This window comes from Marmota marmota, unplaced genomic scaffold (genome assembly GCF_001458135.2).
Source record: "Marmota marmota marmota unplaced genomic scaffold, marMar, whole genome shotgun sequence".
Taxonomy (NCBI): Eukaryota; Metazoa; Chordata; class Mammalia; order Rodentia; family Sciuridae; genus Marmota; species Marmota marmota.
This window is the reverse complement of record NW_025999905.1, coordinates 8562875-8578217: the sequence shown is the minus strand read 5'-3', so window position 1 is coordinate 8578217 and position 15343 is coordinate 8562875. Positions and strand designations below refer to the sequence as shown.

Here is a 15343-nt window from a genome sequence, read left to right as displayed (position 1 = left end):
GCAATGCAAAGGGATCTTAATGGCTGCTATGTTATACTTCAATCTTTGTGCTGTGTAGCTTTAAAGCCATGTAATTAGAGAAGAACTAATTCTTCCCCTGGTGTAATAAGGGCTTGGGATACAACAGTAGTGTGACATAGCAAATCCTTGGTTATAATGCTTTTCTGCCTATCTGGTACATAGGTTTGGGAGTATATCAAGACTTCTGTTGATATGACCAGTCTGAGTACTATGGTGGCAGTTCATAGAGTGTCACTGGTATAATCCATCAGTCATTCACAGTTAAGTGTCGTATAGATAGTGCAACAGTAGACCAGCAACCCGATGGATTTATCACCTCAAAACTCTATCAAGATTGAACACCATAAAGCTGTAACTGTGTTCCAGAAACTTCAAAAGTTAATGCTTACCTCTCTCATATTAATTTAGCAAACTATCAATTCTATGTTGTTTTCATTTTACTGATGAGTAAAATGAACCGCAGGGCTTAAGTAATTTATCAAAACTCACATAGCAAGAATATTCCAGAATGATTCAAATCCAGGGAGCTTAATGTGAGTCCATATTCTTCACTATAAAAGAAGATTATAAAAACTGATTCAAATTAAGAATATAGTCAATTCCCAATGCTAGGTGCTCACCACTAACAAAAGACTTTTAATTGTAGGTATGTCTATAGAGTGGAGGGAAAAATGCATCCCTCTACAGCTCTCTTGTACCCATGTTAGTCCTATTATTTGAATAGGAGGGAGGTGAGAAATGGGCAGATTAAAAATGACCCAATCATTATGTTCTCAAAAGAGGATTATCTTTTAGAAACTCGTTTTTGAACCTCTGACATGCGGGACTAAACCAAAACCTTTTAGTTTTAGTTAAGTCATAAATCTTCTTGAAATAAAACTTTTTTTTTTTTTTACAACCCACTTTCTTCCTAATAACCATGCCTTAAAAAGTATTTTGAATATGCAGATGTTTGTATTTTAATTGTGAATCTTTGCTGAATTCTTATTTGTAATACTGAAAGCAAAGTATTTAATACTTTTGGTGTCCTTTAATTTTACTGAACACATTGGAAAATCATTTTAAATGTTACTAAGACGTTCTTTGAACCAAAATATTTACATAACAAGAAGTTCATGTAGCCAGCAGATTGTTCCATTTGTTGTGTTTGAATGTGGAAACATTTGGAATGATAGCATAAGATGATGCCATAGACCTTTTCTCATAAACAACCTAAAAGTGTTGTCTAATGTGGGTTATTAAATGTGTCAAAGATTCCTTTGCTATATTTAGGTAAAATGTAAGTTTCTCTGCTCAAATATGGGAAATACTATTTTCTGGTATGGAGGAAAATAGTTTTACTAAGTAAAAATTCCACTTAACTGGAAACCACTATTAAAAGACTCAGTTTCAAGAAGCAAAGTATTTGAAGTTTCATGTGTTTTTATTAATAGAAAAAAAAACCCTAATATGTATAAATACCTTTTATAAAAATTTGTGCACATTATTTAGTCTATGAACATTAGCTGGTGAATGATATTTTAAAATAGTTTTTAAATTATCAAATATGCATGAATATATTCTAATCAAAATAATAATATTATGCAGCTGGCAAGTATGCTTTGCATATATTTGTGCCCTATGTTCTGAGAATGTGGTCTTGTTAACCATTAATTAAATTGAAGAAATATATGATAGCTTTAATAAGGAAACACATACTGAAATCAATATGGGTTAAAATTGTCATAGGCAAGAATTATACCTGTTGTCAAAATAGAGGAAGAATATCTTAGGGTTTGATATTTGTGTCGCAGAGATGAGTTGGGTGGTTCAGATTTTGAATAGGTTATAAATAAATTATGGAGCTAATAGTGACAAATTCCCTTTTGATATAATCTAATAGGTGCTATACATAAGCAAATAATGTATACTGTTATGGCTTAGATATGACATGACTCCCAAAAGCTCAGATGTGAGACAATGCAAGAATTTTCAGAGGACATGAATAGATTATGAGAACTGTAAGATAATCAGTGGATTAATGTACTTATATGTATTAACTGGGTTTTAACTGTAGGTGGGTATGAAAACATAGGTGACTGGAGAGATGCTTTGGGGGTTTATATTTTGTTCCTGGTGAGTGGACTCTTTGTCTACTTCCTGTTGGCATGTTCTGAACTGCTTTCCTCCTCCATACCTTTCCACCATGATATTCTGCTTCATCTTGGGTCCAGAGAGGTATGGTGTCAGCTGTCTATTGAAACTGTGAGCCGATATAACTTTTTCCTCCACTGTGTGTGTGTGTGTGTGTGTGTGTGTGTGTACACACATACACAAAGAGATACAGATATGTATATGTGTGTATATATGTAAGTATATATGTAGACATATATATCTTTATATATAATTGCATGCTCTTAATTCAAAAAATGGAAGAGAAGCTTTGGTTTAGGAACACTAATGTTAACATACTCTTAATACTAATGAATACTTGCCTTGTTCAAGAATGTGCCACATAAAAGTAAAATAAGTTTTTGAAATATTTAAAAATGTCACAGTAAAATCCAGGTAAATAATGATAGAGTAAAGGTAATTTACAAAATTCTCCTTTCTCTAGAGTTTTCAAAAAAGCGAAAATAGTAAGCAAAGCAAATAAATGTCTAACAGCAAATGAACAAAAGGGCCCACCTTCACACATAGATTGTAAAATGTAGTAGTCAAGAACCAAACTGAACTGATGAGGTTCATGATGTTTTCTCTGCCCTGACTGTGGGTCCCCTAGACCTCCTACGGGGACAAAAGGTGATTTATGGGGCAAAAGGTAATTTGTTAAATCTAGTTAAATCTTGTTAAATCTTATGTTGTTAACATATCTGCAGATAGAGATACTGAAGTGAAGAAGGCACAAAAATTCCTCACGAGTTGAAAAATCCCTCCATTTTCTGTGGCATCTGTTAGGGACAGGAACTACTTTCAATGTCTACCTTTTTAAAAAAATTTTCCAACACATAGAAAATAATCAGTAAACTATATAATTCATACTAAAAATAATCATGGCACACACAAATCAGATGAAATAAATATGGAAAAAGCTTCAAGCCTTGCCCTATCCCTAAAATATTCTCATACCTGTTTATAGAACTCAGAATCTGAATTCAGAAAGGTGAAAAACTCCAAAACAACATTCCAAGAGGCTAATTGTCTACCATTTTTTATTGATTGAATAAGAGAACAAAATGAAGACTAGAGAAATATTATTAAAGATTTGTCCTTTAGAAATATTATTAAATATTTGTCCTTTAGAAATAGCAATACAGTGCAGCCAAAATCTTATTTCTATAATATGGGAAGAAATTGAGATAATTATAGAATATTCTAAGACAAAATAAAAAAATATGTGAATGATAATGACATTTACTATATGGATAGATTTTATATATCAAGTAGAAAACCCAAGAATTTTTTTTGGAAGCTAGAAGAAAAATTTCTTGAAATGACAAACTAATTCTGTATAACAAAAAGGAAGTATTGTCAGGAAAAAGTGAGAAACCATAATTGTCAATCAGACTTATTCTGATTAAGGTTTAAATTTCTTTCATAAAGAATTCTTCAGGAATATACTTAGGTACACAAACCAGAAACAAAAATTTCAAATAGAAGTACAGACTGACTAGTCTCTTACATCTCCAGAGTTTCTTCCAAATACAATGAAGCTTTGTCTACAAACTTCAAATGAAAGTGGAATCCAAGACTATTGCCACAGGACAAATTGTCCTTTAGTTACAAAGACAAAAGGAAAGAGAATTTCAAGGACTTATTTGAAAAACTGCTCCACATTGAAATCTACCCAATAAAATGATGAATGGAGCACAGATGAGTAACAAATGTATAAGCAGCAGCAGGGAGTCAGGCAGTGTTGAAAGACATTGACCAGTGACTACAAATCTGTGAGGCGAAGAAAGGGTGAAGCAAACTTTTATTCTTAAGATCCAGCTATTCTTAGAGTATGAAAGCACAATAACTCGGGAACATGAAGTGGAGGCCTTTGTTGTATACATATTTTAAAAAACCCACAAACACTTGGAGATGAAGTTTACTCAATAAAGAAATTGATTAAAGTTAGTTGACTTAAAAATAGAGAAACGTTTCAAAGTCAATTTCTTTGTAGCTATGTCTAAAGCATTTTTATTATGGTTACAGAGTAGAAAATGAATCTAAAAAACCTTGTCAGGATAAAATCATGAGCAGAGGTAGGCTATGGGCAGAAGTTATGATGGGCTATCTCTTCTTTCATGAATGGATATAAGTTAATAATTGAGACTAAAAATGAATTGGATTGTCTTCATAAGTCCAGTGTCTTTATCATGTTAATGTGTTTTCTTAATTGTTAGAAACTGACATCTCTGAATATGGAGAATTATTTGAAGTTTAGTAATACTTTGTTTTACTGCATTTGGTTTACTTTTATTTAAATTAGATAATTAAAAGTGACACACTTAGTACAATCCCATTTTAATAAAAGGTATTTATATTTTTGATCTGTTATTTTGTCCTTCTAGTTTACTGTGTATATCATTCATATAGAATTGAGAGAAAGATACATAACTGACATTCAAAATGATTTATTTGGAGTGGTATTTTTTGGTGAATTTTAAAAAACCTTTTAAAAATCTTGTTCACATTGCTAATTCTAAGAGCCCATACAATTTTTTATGACACAAGACTTCCTTCCCTTAAAAAACTAAGATGGCAAAGTTTTAAACCACTTGTTAATCATTTGCTATTGGTAAAAGATGTTCAGAATTCCAAATCCTATCCTCAAGAATTTCACCTATCTTTTTAATGTTTAGGAGGCTAAATGAAATATATCTCTTGTTCTTATTCTAGATGATATACACACACACACACACACACATATATATTCATAAGGAATTTGGAATTTGTATCGTAAATTGTTTTTTTTTTTTTTTTTTTTTTTTTTTTACTTATGTATGGGGTGTCAGGAACTTGGCAGGATCTGAGATTATACCTACCCTACTTGAATGCAAACTAGTTAGCCTGACACGCCACCATAGTTACTGGCAGAAGACTGAAGACTCCGCATTTAGAAAAAAGACCAGGTGTTATTCAAAAACTCTGCAGTAGCTGGAGTAATAGTGTAGCACTGGTTTTCTGAATTGCAGTTACCATATAGTTAGGGTTAATTATTGCTAAGCAGTGGAGTGCATTAAAAAGAACTTTGATATCAGGAAACCCTGGTCTTGTACATGGGCTGCTGGCAAACCATCTCATTCTTCTGTCACAAGAGAGACATTATTACTTTGGAATGTCATGCGAATCTGCTCTAGGAAGACAAATGTCTCTATCTTTGCTTTCTGAAAATAAGCAAATCTTCCCTATGAAGAGACATATCTGTCTTTGCAAGTCTGCCTGCTATGCAAACATCCTTGAAAAGACATTCTGGAGCAAATTACACATTATGCCTTTGAAAATGTTTGGATACATGAGAGACCCAAGGAATATTGTCTCCTTGTGATATCTAGAAGATGTGACTCCTTGATCCAATTTAATGTTGCACAATAGAAGCTGATTTATTTTCTACTCAAGTTTTAATACATAGTTGATGACATGGAAGTGTGTGTGTGTGTTGTGTTTTGAATTTTTAGCAGAGTTAGAATTTTAAATGGAAACTTAAAATGTTTGAACCAGCTAACTTTATAGCAAAAGTCTTGAAACTTGGATCACTTTCCCAAATTTTGTCAGAATTCTATAAAATTAAGCTGTAGAATAGATAAGGCTTTTACAAGTACAATTTGATGTTTTACTTGAGAACAGCATTGCATCTGAGAACTGTAAATTGTGAAGTATTCTACACGTAATGCCTGCTTCTAAGTGAAGCAATTTACTTTGTTATTATTTGTTAAAAAAATATTCATTATTCATGGTCTATTTCAAATACCTTATTTTTTTTTGGTAATCTGATCAACTTAAGCATGATTTTATTTTTCTATAGTGTCCTAGGCTATGTGTCTTTCCTATAGCAATTATATGCTATGTTGTTTACATTTACATTTTCATGTTTTGTCTTTCTATCCAGCTTGTAAACTTTTCCTATTTGTCTTTTCTCCTAGCATATACATGTCAGATCTCAGGCTTTGTATAATGCTGGCAGTGATATTCAACATATCAACTTGGAGCAATGCTGTAATTTCGTTTGTGTGAATGTAAGTAGAATATATAAATTATTGGATGTATTTGAGTATCCAAACAAGTATAATGTCAAAGAGACCTAATTTTTTTTTAATCTTAAATATTTGAACATAAGATTTTGAAAGATGAGTTGTGTTTTTTAGTATGGATTTGCATATTTTATTTTTTATCTTCTGAAATACAGAAATAACACTTCTTATCAAGCTAATGCTCATAAGAAAAAGAGTGATGTTTCTTTAAATAGTTTTGTTGAATTTTCTTTTATTTTTAAACCTGGAGTTAAGTAGATTATGACTTATGCTTGAATTATTAGCTCAAATTTAATATGTATAATCTATAAGTATCCTTTAAAACTGTTTTAAAATTAATCTTGGTAAATATTTTGAAAGCTACATAAAATCTCTTTATTTGGCTGGGCATTGTGGTGCATGCCTATAATCCCAGCAGCTCCGGAAGCTTGCGGTAGAAGATAGTGAGTTCAAAGCCAGCTTTAGCAAAAGTGAGGCACTAAGCAACTCAGTCTCTAAATAAAATACAAAATAGGGCTGGCGATGTGGCTCAGTGGTTGAGTGCCCCTGTGTTCAATCCCCGGTACCCTTGTCACACCCCCCCCGCCCCCAAATAATCTCTTTATTTTCCTTGAGTTAATTTTTAAGTTATGTTAGACCTTTATTCCACTTCATTTTATTTTCTTGCTCTTCCAGGTGAAGGAACCTGATTTCCAAGAGACCCAGAAGTTAATGAGTATGCTTGAAGAGAGCAACTTTTCCATTTTATATTCCATTGTTGTAGTTTCAGTAAGTGTTCACTTAATGAATGTAGATTTTTCTCATCAAACTTGTGCTTACTTCCTCCTATGTTTCTGTTTAACAAAATTTATCCCATTAATAGCCTTGACCTGAACTCAGAAGGAACTTTTCTTTGTGGATTTTGGGGCTTTCTTTCTCACTATGTCTACTATAGACACTTTCTTACCGCAATCATTCGGTTGAACTGTCATGTTCAGGAAGCTGTTTAATTCACCCTAGCAAATGATTTCATTTATTTTTCTTCATTAAAATTACAGCTACATGACTAAGTTGACAAGTTATTAGGATAATGTAAAAGAGCTTTATTTAGCATAACACCATAATTCCAATTAGCACAGAAACCCCGAATTTTAAAAAGGTGAGGAAGAAATCTAGTAAGAAAATCTATTCTTGGTTTCGTCTTCTCTTTTCCATGGAAAGTGTAAGTAGAAGAAGTGTAGAGACTTTGACTTTTTGAATTATCCTGAAATGATTGTGAATATTGATGACTTCTCCTATATGTGGCCAAAAGGCCATTTTAGTTTCTTGTGAATAAAAATGTGGTAGAACCATTCAGATAGTCTCCAAATTAATAGATGTGTGAAAAATGTTTTGGTAATTGTAAAATAAACTAAAACAAATGACTTAAATTTAAGTCTAGATAACTTAGAGCTTATATGTATGTTAATAATAAGAAAAATATAGACATAAATACATATTGCATTTGGGTATATGAGTACAAATACACAGGCATATGTACCTCTGTGTGTAATTAGATGTTACATGTACTAGGCAATGCAGGGACTGTAGAATCTACATTTATATGAATTAACTTTGTTACAAAATTAAAGCAAGGAGAAAGCCTCCTGCTACTATCTTTTTGTTTTTGTTTTTAAATTATATTAAACAATTTTAAATTCTGAGAAGAATGGTCAAAAAAAGGAGTCTTTTTTTTTTTTTCCTAAACAGATAGGCTTTATTTCACAGAAATATATTAGAAAATGACATCAAAATCATAGGAAAAATACATTATTTTGGCATATGTGATTCAATAGATATTGAATACATATATTGTTAATGTTGAAAGGCCTATTTTACTGACAAGGAGCTGTGTGACTCACTATGACACTCACAGTATCACCTGAGAATGTCATAGTGCTAATCTGGGAGAAGATGAAAGACAAACATTGAAGTTTGGTTTCTATTGAATGCATATTGCTTTCCTATGATAGTAAAGTCAAAAGATTTTAAGTGGAACCATCATAAGTTACTGCCCATTTTTATTGCTATCCCCTTTATCATATTGCATCACTCAAGAGGGTTTTCTAAGTAGGCACAGTGATATATACCTATAATTCCAGTGCTACATGAGGATCTCAAGTTCAAGGCCAGCCTGGGAAACTTCTCTAGATAAAAATAGAACAAACAAAAAGGGTTGTGGAGGTAGCTCAGTGGTAGAGCAACACTGGGTTCTATTCCTAGTACTGCCAAAAAAAAAATGTTATTAGAGTAGCCTAAGAACACCACCTATAGACATAGGATGTATCCAGTTCTTTATTTTCTAATTTTATGGTGTATGTTCATTACTGAAAATAGTGATGAACAAACACTTAGAAAATAAGGTAATGAATGTCTTAAAATACTAAAAATTATTTTAAAAGTCTCTCAGAAAAAAAGGATATGCTTTTATCTAAATTAAATAAGAATGAAATGCACTAAAAATCTTAGTTAGGCTGATTTCTTGTTTGGAAGCTAATGATCAGTATTTTTCTCCCCCAGCAATTGAGAAAAGAGATTTCAGGAGGCAAAACTACCTATAGGTATTTTCCAGGAAAGATTATGTAAAGCCACTTGTGAAACCAATATCTTCTCTCATAAAACTAGTAAAATAGGGATTCTAATTTACTTGGTTCTGTCATCGTTTCCACAAAACATTCTTTGTTAGTATCAGATGGAATAACGGACAATACATTTTTATATAAAGCTGTTTTTTTTTTTTCAGTGAACACATTTTATTCACTTAATGGATACCAAATAAATGTTTAGTCATTAAAATTGGGAAGAGATGGGTAAAAAATATAGTTGAAAGTACAAAATTGGTAAATGAAAACTTTAATTTTATTTGATAAATGGTTTGTCACTTCTGTATATCAAAATGATTTTGTAGTAATACTCTGTGTAATTACATGAGGGTACTACTTTTTGGGGCTCATGTCAGTTTTATTGGTGCACTCTGAGACAAAGGAATCCTTTTAAGAATTTAATTTACAAAACAAATTGTCAAGTGGACTTTCAATGTTATGACAAACAAGTAAATCTTTCAAAGTGCCTAATTTAGTTTCAGTTAGTAGAAGGTTGCATTGTAACATAACAAATCAGAATGTGATATTCAAAATACTTTAAAATGTTTAATATTTGAACATGCCAGCAAATTAAAAAAAGGAAAACCACCATCCATTGATACTTGATACTTCCACATATGGCAAAATTGTCAGAGATGTAAATTATTTCCAGAAGGTTCCATAACTCAAAATGGCAGCATCAGGAAGAGACTCAATCTAGTGTGGAGTATATCATATACACTTGTTACTTTTACACTCATGAATGTATTAATAATGGAAAGAGATTAAAAATATATATATATAACATAAATGTATCTGATATTTCTAATGAAGAACATATGACAATTGGAAAAACACAGTGAGTCCCTCTTTTAAGTGCTAATGGTTTCTTCACAGCACATTGAGCCTTGACTGAATTTAAGTTATAAAAATCTTTGGTCCTGTAAGTTTTTTACCAGATCCTAGACATGAATCTTTGTCACCTTTTACTTAACTGCTTGTTCTGTACATTTCCTCTTGTTAACCCTGTTATTACTAGACTAAGTAAATGTGTTTTCAAGACACAAGTTCTTATAAAACAAACAAAAGAGAGCTACTTTAATTCTCACTCCTTCATATTGGGTTTACTTTTTACAATATTGATGTTTCAGATTATTTTTATTTTTAAGTAGGGGTGTGTGTGTGTGAGAGAGAGAGAGAGAGTGTAGCAGCAATTTATATACTTCAGGAGCGTGTTGAAATACCTGTTGTGCTCCAGTCTCAAACTTACTGCTATTGTAGCCTCATGAATACTTTTATTTTTCCTTTATAAGCATTATAATTTTTATATATTGAACTTTTTATGATGTTTCACTTGAGGTATATTAAAGTTTTCTCCTTCATGGCTTTTATACTACTTGAATAGCAGAAATAGAATCACTTGTGCACATTCTATAAATTTTTTCATTTGTTTTCTGTTAATGTAGTCAGTCTCAGGTATTTCCTGCCTAAATCAATAATAAAACCAAAATAAATACTGGTTAAAAACACCTTTAGAACTGTTTTCCAACTGTGGTCGTGAAGGAATTCATTTCTAACACAAGGATGAAGAATGATGAAATCATTCTCATGGGAGGTGTTGAATAGAAAGAATTGACTGTGTTGTTATAAGTTTAAGGAGATCTTTGCTTATGGCTAAATTGTTAATGAAAAGCTTGTGTTGTGGGATAAATTCTCAAAGATTAATTCTGATGGACATATAACTGATGATGTATAAAGAAATCATTCTCATAGAACACGCCTTCTTGGGATTCATTCTTTTTAAAGAATAGAGGCTATTTATTTTCAGATTAACAGTGGTACTCTAATAGAATATGTAAATAGAATGAATTCCAGATGACTTTTTCCAATCTTCATGAATGTATATATATTTTAATTGATTTTTTTAAATATATGACTGTGGAGTGCATTAAAATTCATATTATACACATAGAGCACATTTTTTTTCATATCTCTGGTTGTATATAAAATATGTTGACACCAATTCGTGTCTTCATACCTGTACTTTGGATAATGATGTTCATCACATCCCACCATCATTGCTAACCCCCTGCCCCTTCCTTCTCCTCCCACCCCTCTGCCCTATCTAGAGTTTGCTATTCCTCCCACGCTCTCCCTCCCTATCCCATTATGATCAGCTTCCTTATATAAGAAAAAACATTCAGCATTTTGTTTTTTGGGATTGGCTAACTTCACTAAGCATTCTTTTCCAACTCCATCCATTTACCTGCAAAGGCCATGATTTTATTCTTTTTTATCGATGAGTAATATTTCATTGTGTATATATGCCATATTTTTTATCCATCATGAATATATATATATTTTAATTAAGCAGAGTTTGGAATTGCTATTTCCCTGTTTTATGTAGTTTAATTAACTTGGTATGAGATGAACAAAGTTTTTTGTGCATTTATTTGCCAATGTTATCCCAGTAAATCACTTTGTAAATTTTAACATAAGAATTGTACAGGGGCAAAAACAAAATGTGAAAGTGGACTGCTTTGTCAGGGAGTTAACATTGATTTTGGCTCTAGAGAAGTTGATCTCAATGACTTGGCCATTCAGTGTTTCAGAAATATGCTTGAGAATTAGTCACTAGATTGTTTGTTGTGTTACTGAATTTCACTTAAGTATTGAAATGGTCATTCATTTAACTCTATTATGCTATTTACAATGATGCATCAAATAAATTTTCAGTATAATTATTTTAAAATGATACATGTTATGCTTATATAATTAGTAAATTAAAGTGATTCAAATTAATATAAAAATAAATATGCTAAAACTGACCTTGCTTAGACTATGTAAAAGAGTTTAATTTCTTATAGGAAAATAATTTCTTGTGTAACCAAGATGGTATGTGTGCTCAGTCTGGAGTTAGGATATAAAGTACAAGTGCTGAGTGTACAAATGAAAATTATCTTTTAACTTGTCCAAGTGACTTCATGTCTTGGAACTTCAATTAAATATCATTATCTATAAAAAGTGGGATGCCCTTGATGGGCTCTAAGTGGCTTCTTTTTCTAAAAATATTTTCTAGTAACAGCATGTTGTAACGTCACTTTACTTTTATATGTTCTACGATGCATGTTTTTAAAATTTAAACGTAGTAGAGCAGTTTATATTATAAGAGGAATGTTAGGTATGAATTGGGTAGAATGGCATTTCTATTTTAAGCCATTTTTGAGATCACCTATAACTTAATCTTTTTCACAAGACTCATAAGTTATTTTTTTAAGTTCTTCGTGGTATTTGTCTGTATTATCCTCTTGTCATTGTCTGGTTTTATAGGTTAAGTCCTTCTGTTTTACATATAATTCCTCTTTTCTATTTCTTTGTTTAATCATAATTGAAAAATTAATTGCCCCCACTTTTTTTAATGCAAAGAAATTTATCCTTTCATATCTACTTTGAGCCTTATGTTGTGAGAAAGACTTGATTAAAACTTGCACTAATGTTTGTTCCTCCCAATTCTTTTAAACTTTAGATCCTTTTTAGTTAGTGATTTAGTGGGAATTAACTTGTTTTTATTAATTTATTTATTTTAATTAGGTATATATGACAGCAGAATGCATTTTGATTCATTGTACACAATTGCAGCACAACTTTTCATTTCTCTGGTTGTACATGATGTAGTATCACACATCATGTACAAATATGTGCAATTATATATGTACGTAGAGTAATGATGTCCAGCTCTTTCACCATCTTTCCCATCCCCATACCCCCTCGCTTCCTTTTGCCCCATCAAAGTTCTTCCATTTTTCCCATTGTCCTCCACCCTGCCCTGCTATGGATCAGCATTCACTTATTAGAACATTCAGCCTTTGATTTTTTGGGATTGGCTTACTTTGCTTAGCATGATATTCCCCAGCTCTATCCATTTAATGGATTGATTAGCATAGATTCATTTAATATCTATTGAACCTCTGTGACAATGATTTTTATATACTTGCAGCATATTTGATTATGCAGCCTTTTTCCTTAAATGGCATCTTACTTTAGAAGAGTAAGATATTATGTATAAGCTATTTTTTCTGATTATTGTATCATAGTTTAGGAAGGGTATAATTGTGTTTGTCTATTCTTGTTTTCTTAAATAAAGCTTCTTCTTATTATTAACTTAATTAAATGACTTCAGTTAGCCAAGGAAATGTTCCATTGGCAGGGAGTTCAAGAGATCCTGGTCCCTTTCCCTTTCTATCACCCTGAAATTTAAGAATTATAAGCAGGTGTGCTGGAACAGGGGGCAGGTTAGCCTGGTGATGTTTTGTTAAATATCCAGGTAGAAGCAGAGATTTGGAAGACTGAGCAAAGTGCAACTGTGATGCATGAAAGAATAGCATTTCTATATGGACAGAGAAGCATATAGAATGGTCAGAAGTGAAGAGAGTTAGGGAATGGGTCTGAAATGGAAGGAGCTACAGATTATGGAGGATTGAGGCTGGGGCTACTAAGCACTGAGGTTAAGGCAGGGTTTCTAAGTTTAAACTTTGTAAAGCAGTTCTGTCCTGCTAGAAATTAATGAAATAAGTTGTAATTTACACATTTTGGCTACAGCACAAAGATTGAATTAAAATAAGCACAGGGTGTCCTTGTTGTGTTTTGTTTAGTTAGCAGCTGATTTCCATTAGTACTAGAAATGATGATGGTGGCTGGAGCTAGGGTAATGATAGAGTGTGTTCCTTCCTCTCAAACACAATTTTATATGTTGAAATCCTAAGCCCCAACATGATAATTTTAGGAGGGGTATACATTTTTTCTTTTTTAGTAATTTGGTCATGAGGGTTGAGCCCTGATAAGTGGGATTAGTGCCCTTCTAAGGAAGCACAGGGCTAGTTTTCTTTTTCTACATCACCTGAGGAGATGATTAGATGGTAGTCTGCTACCTGGAGGGAGCCCTTACCAGAATCCACCATGTTGGCACTCTAAGACTTCCGAGCTCTAGAGCAATTTCTGCTGTTTGTAAGTTACATTGTCTGTAGTATTTGTCATAGAAGCACAAAATGACTAAGACAGGTAGTTTTAGTAGGACTGGTCAGATAGGGAATAAAGATGCATTTAAGAAATCAAGAACCAAGAATTATTACATGATTAGATGGGAAAGAGGATGTTAAGTTATTAAGATAGTCTATTCTATTTTTTTATTGGTTGTTCAAAACATTACAAAGCTCTTGACATATCATATTTCATACATTAGATTCAAGTGGGTTATGAACTCCCATTTTTACCCCAGTTACAGATTGCAGAATCACATCGGTTACACATCCACATTTTTACACGATGCCATACTCATGACTGTTGTATTCTGCTACCTTTCCTATCCTCTATTATCCCCCCTCCCCTCCCCTCCCATCTTCTCTCTCTACCCCATCTACTACAATTCATTTCTCTCCTTGTTTTTTTTTCCCCATTCCCCTCACAACCTCTTATATGTAATTTTGTGTAACAATGAGGGTCTCCTTCCATCTCCATGCAATATCCATTTTCTCTCCCTTTCCCTCCCACCTCATGTCTCTGTTTAATGTTAATCTTTTCCTCCTGCTCTTCCTCCCTGCTCTGTTCTTAGTTGCTCTCATTATATCAAAGAAGACATTTGGCATTTGTTTTTTAGGGATTGGCTAGCTTCACTTAGCATAATCTGCTCTAGTGCCATCCATTTCCCTCCAAATTCCATGATTTTGTCATTTTTTAGTGCTGCGTAATACTCCATTGTGTATAAATGCCACATTTTTTTTATCCATTCATCTATTGAAGGGCATCTGGGTTGGTTCCACAGTCTAGCTATTGTGAATTGTGCTGCTATGAACATCGATGTGGCAGTATCTCTGTAGTACGCTCTTTTAAGGTCTTCAGGGAATAGTCCGAGAAGGGCAATAGCTGGGTCAAATGGTGGTTCCATTCTCAGATTTCCCAGGAATCTCCATACTGCTTTCCAAATTGGCATCACCAATTTTCAGTCCCACCAGCAATGTATAAGAGTACCCTTTTCCCCAAATCCTCGCCAGCACTTGTTGTTTGACTTCAAAATGGCTGCCAATCTTACTGCAGTGAGATGGTATCTTAGGGTGGTTTTGATTTGCATTTCTCTGACTGCTAGAGATGGTGAGCATTTTTTCATGTACTTGTTGATTGATTGTATGTCCTCCTCTGAGAAGTGTCTGTTCAGGTCTTTGGCCCATTTGTTGATTGGGTTATTTGTTTTCTTATTGTTTAATTTTTTGAGTTCTTTGTATACTCTGAATATTAGGGCTCTATCTGAAGTGTGAGGCGTAAAAATTTGTTCCCAGGATGTAGGCTCCCTATTTACCCCTCTTATTGTTTCTCTTGCTGAGAAAAAACTTTTTTGTTTGAGTAAGTCCCATTTGTTGATTCTAGTTATTAACTCTTGTGCTATGGGTGTCCTATTGAGGAATTTGGAGCCAACCCCAACACTATGTAGATCGTAGCCGACTTTTTCTTCTA

At 32.8% G+C, this 15343-nt stretch overlaps 1 protein-coding gene across 8 annotated transcripts in view; it reads left to right on the top strand.

Moving 5' to 3' along the window:
* Positions 1-15343, top strand: part of Crppa (CDP-L-ribitol pyrophosphorylase A) — a 307433-nt gene that overhangs the window by 153659 nt on the left and 138431 nt on the right. For 7 of the 8 annotated variants that reach the window (XM_048799651.1, XM_048799649.1, XM_048799650.1 and 4 more), the window contains 2 exons: positions 6132-6224; positions 6915-7007. In XM_048799651.1, the coding sequence (XP_048655608.1) occupies positions 6132-6224; positions 6915-7007 (186 nt within the window). Of the gene's footprint in view, positions 1-6131; positions 6225-6914; positions 7008-15343 lie in introns of those variants that run through there. The other variant, XR_007346127.1, reaches the window with a different exon arrangement.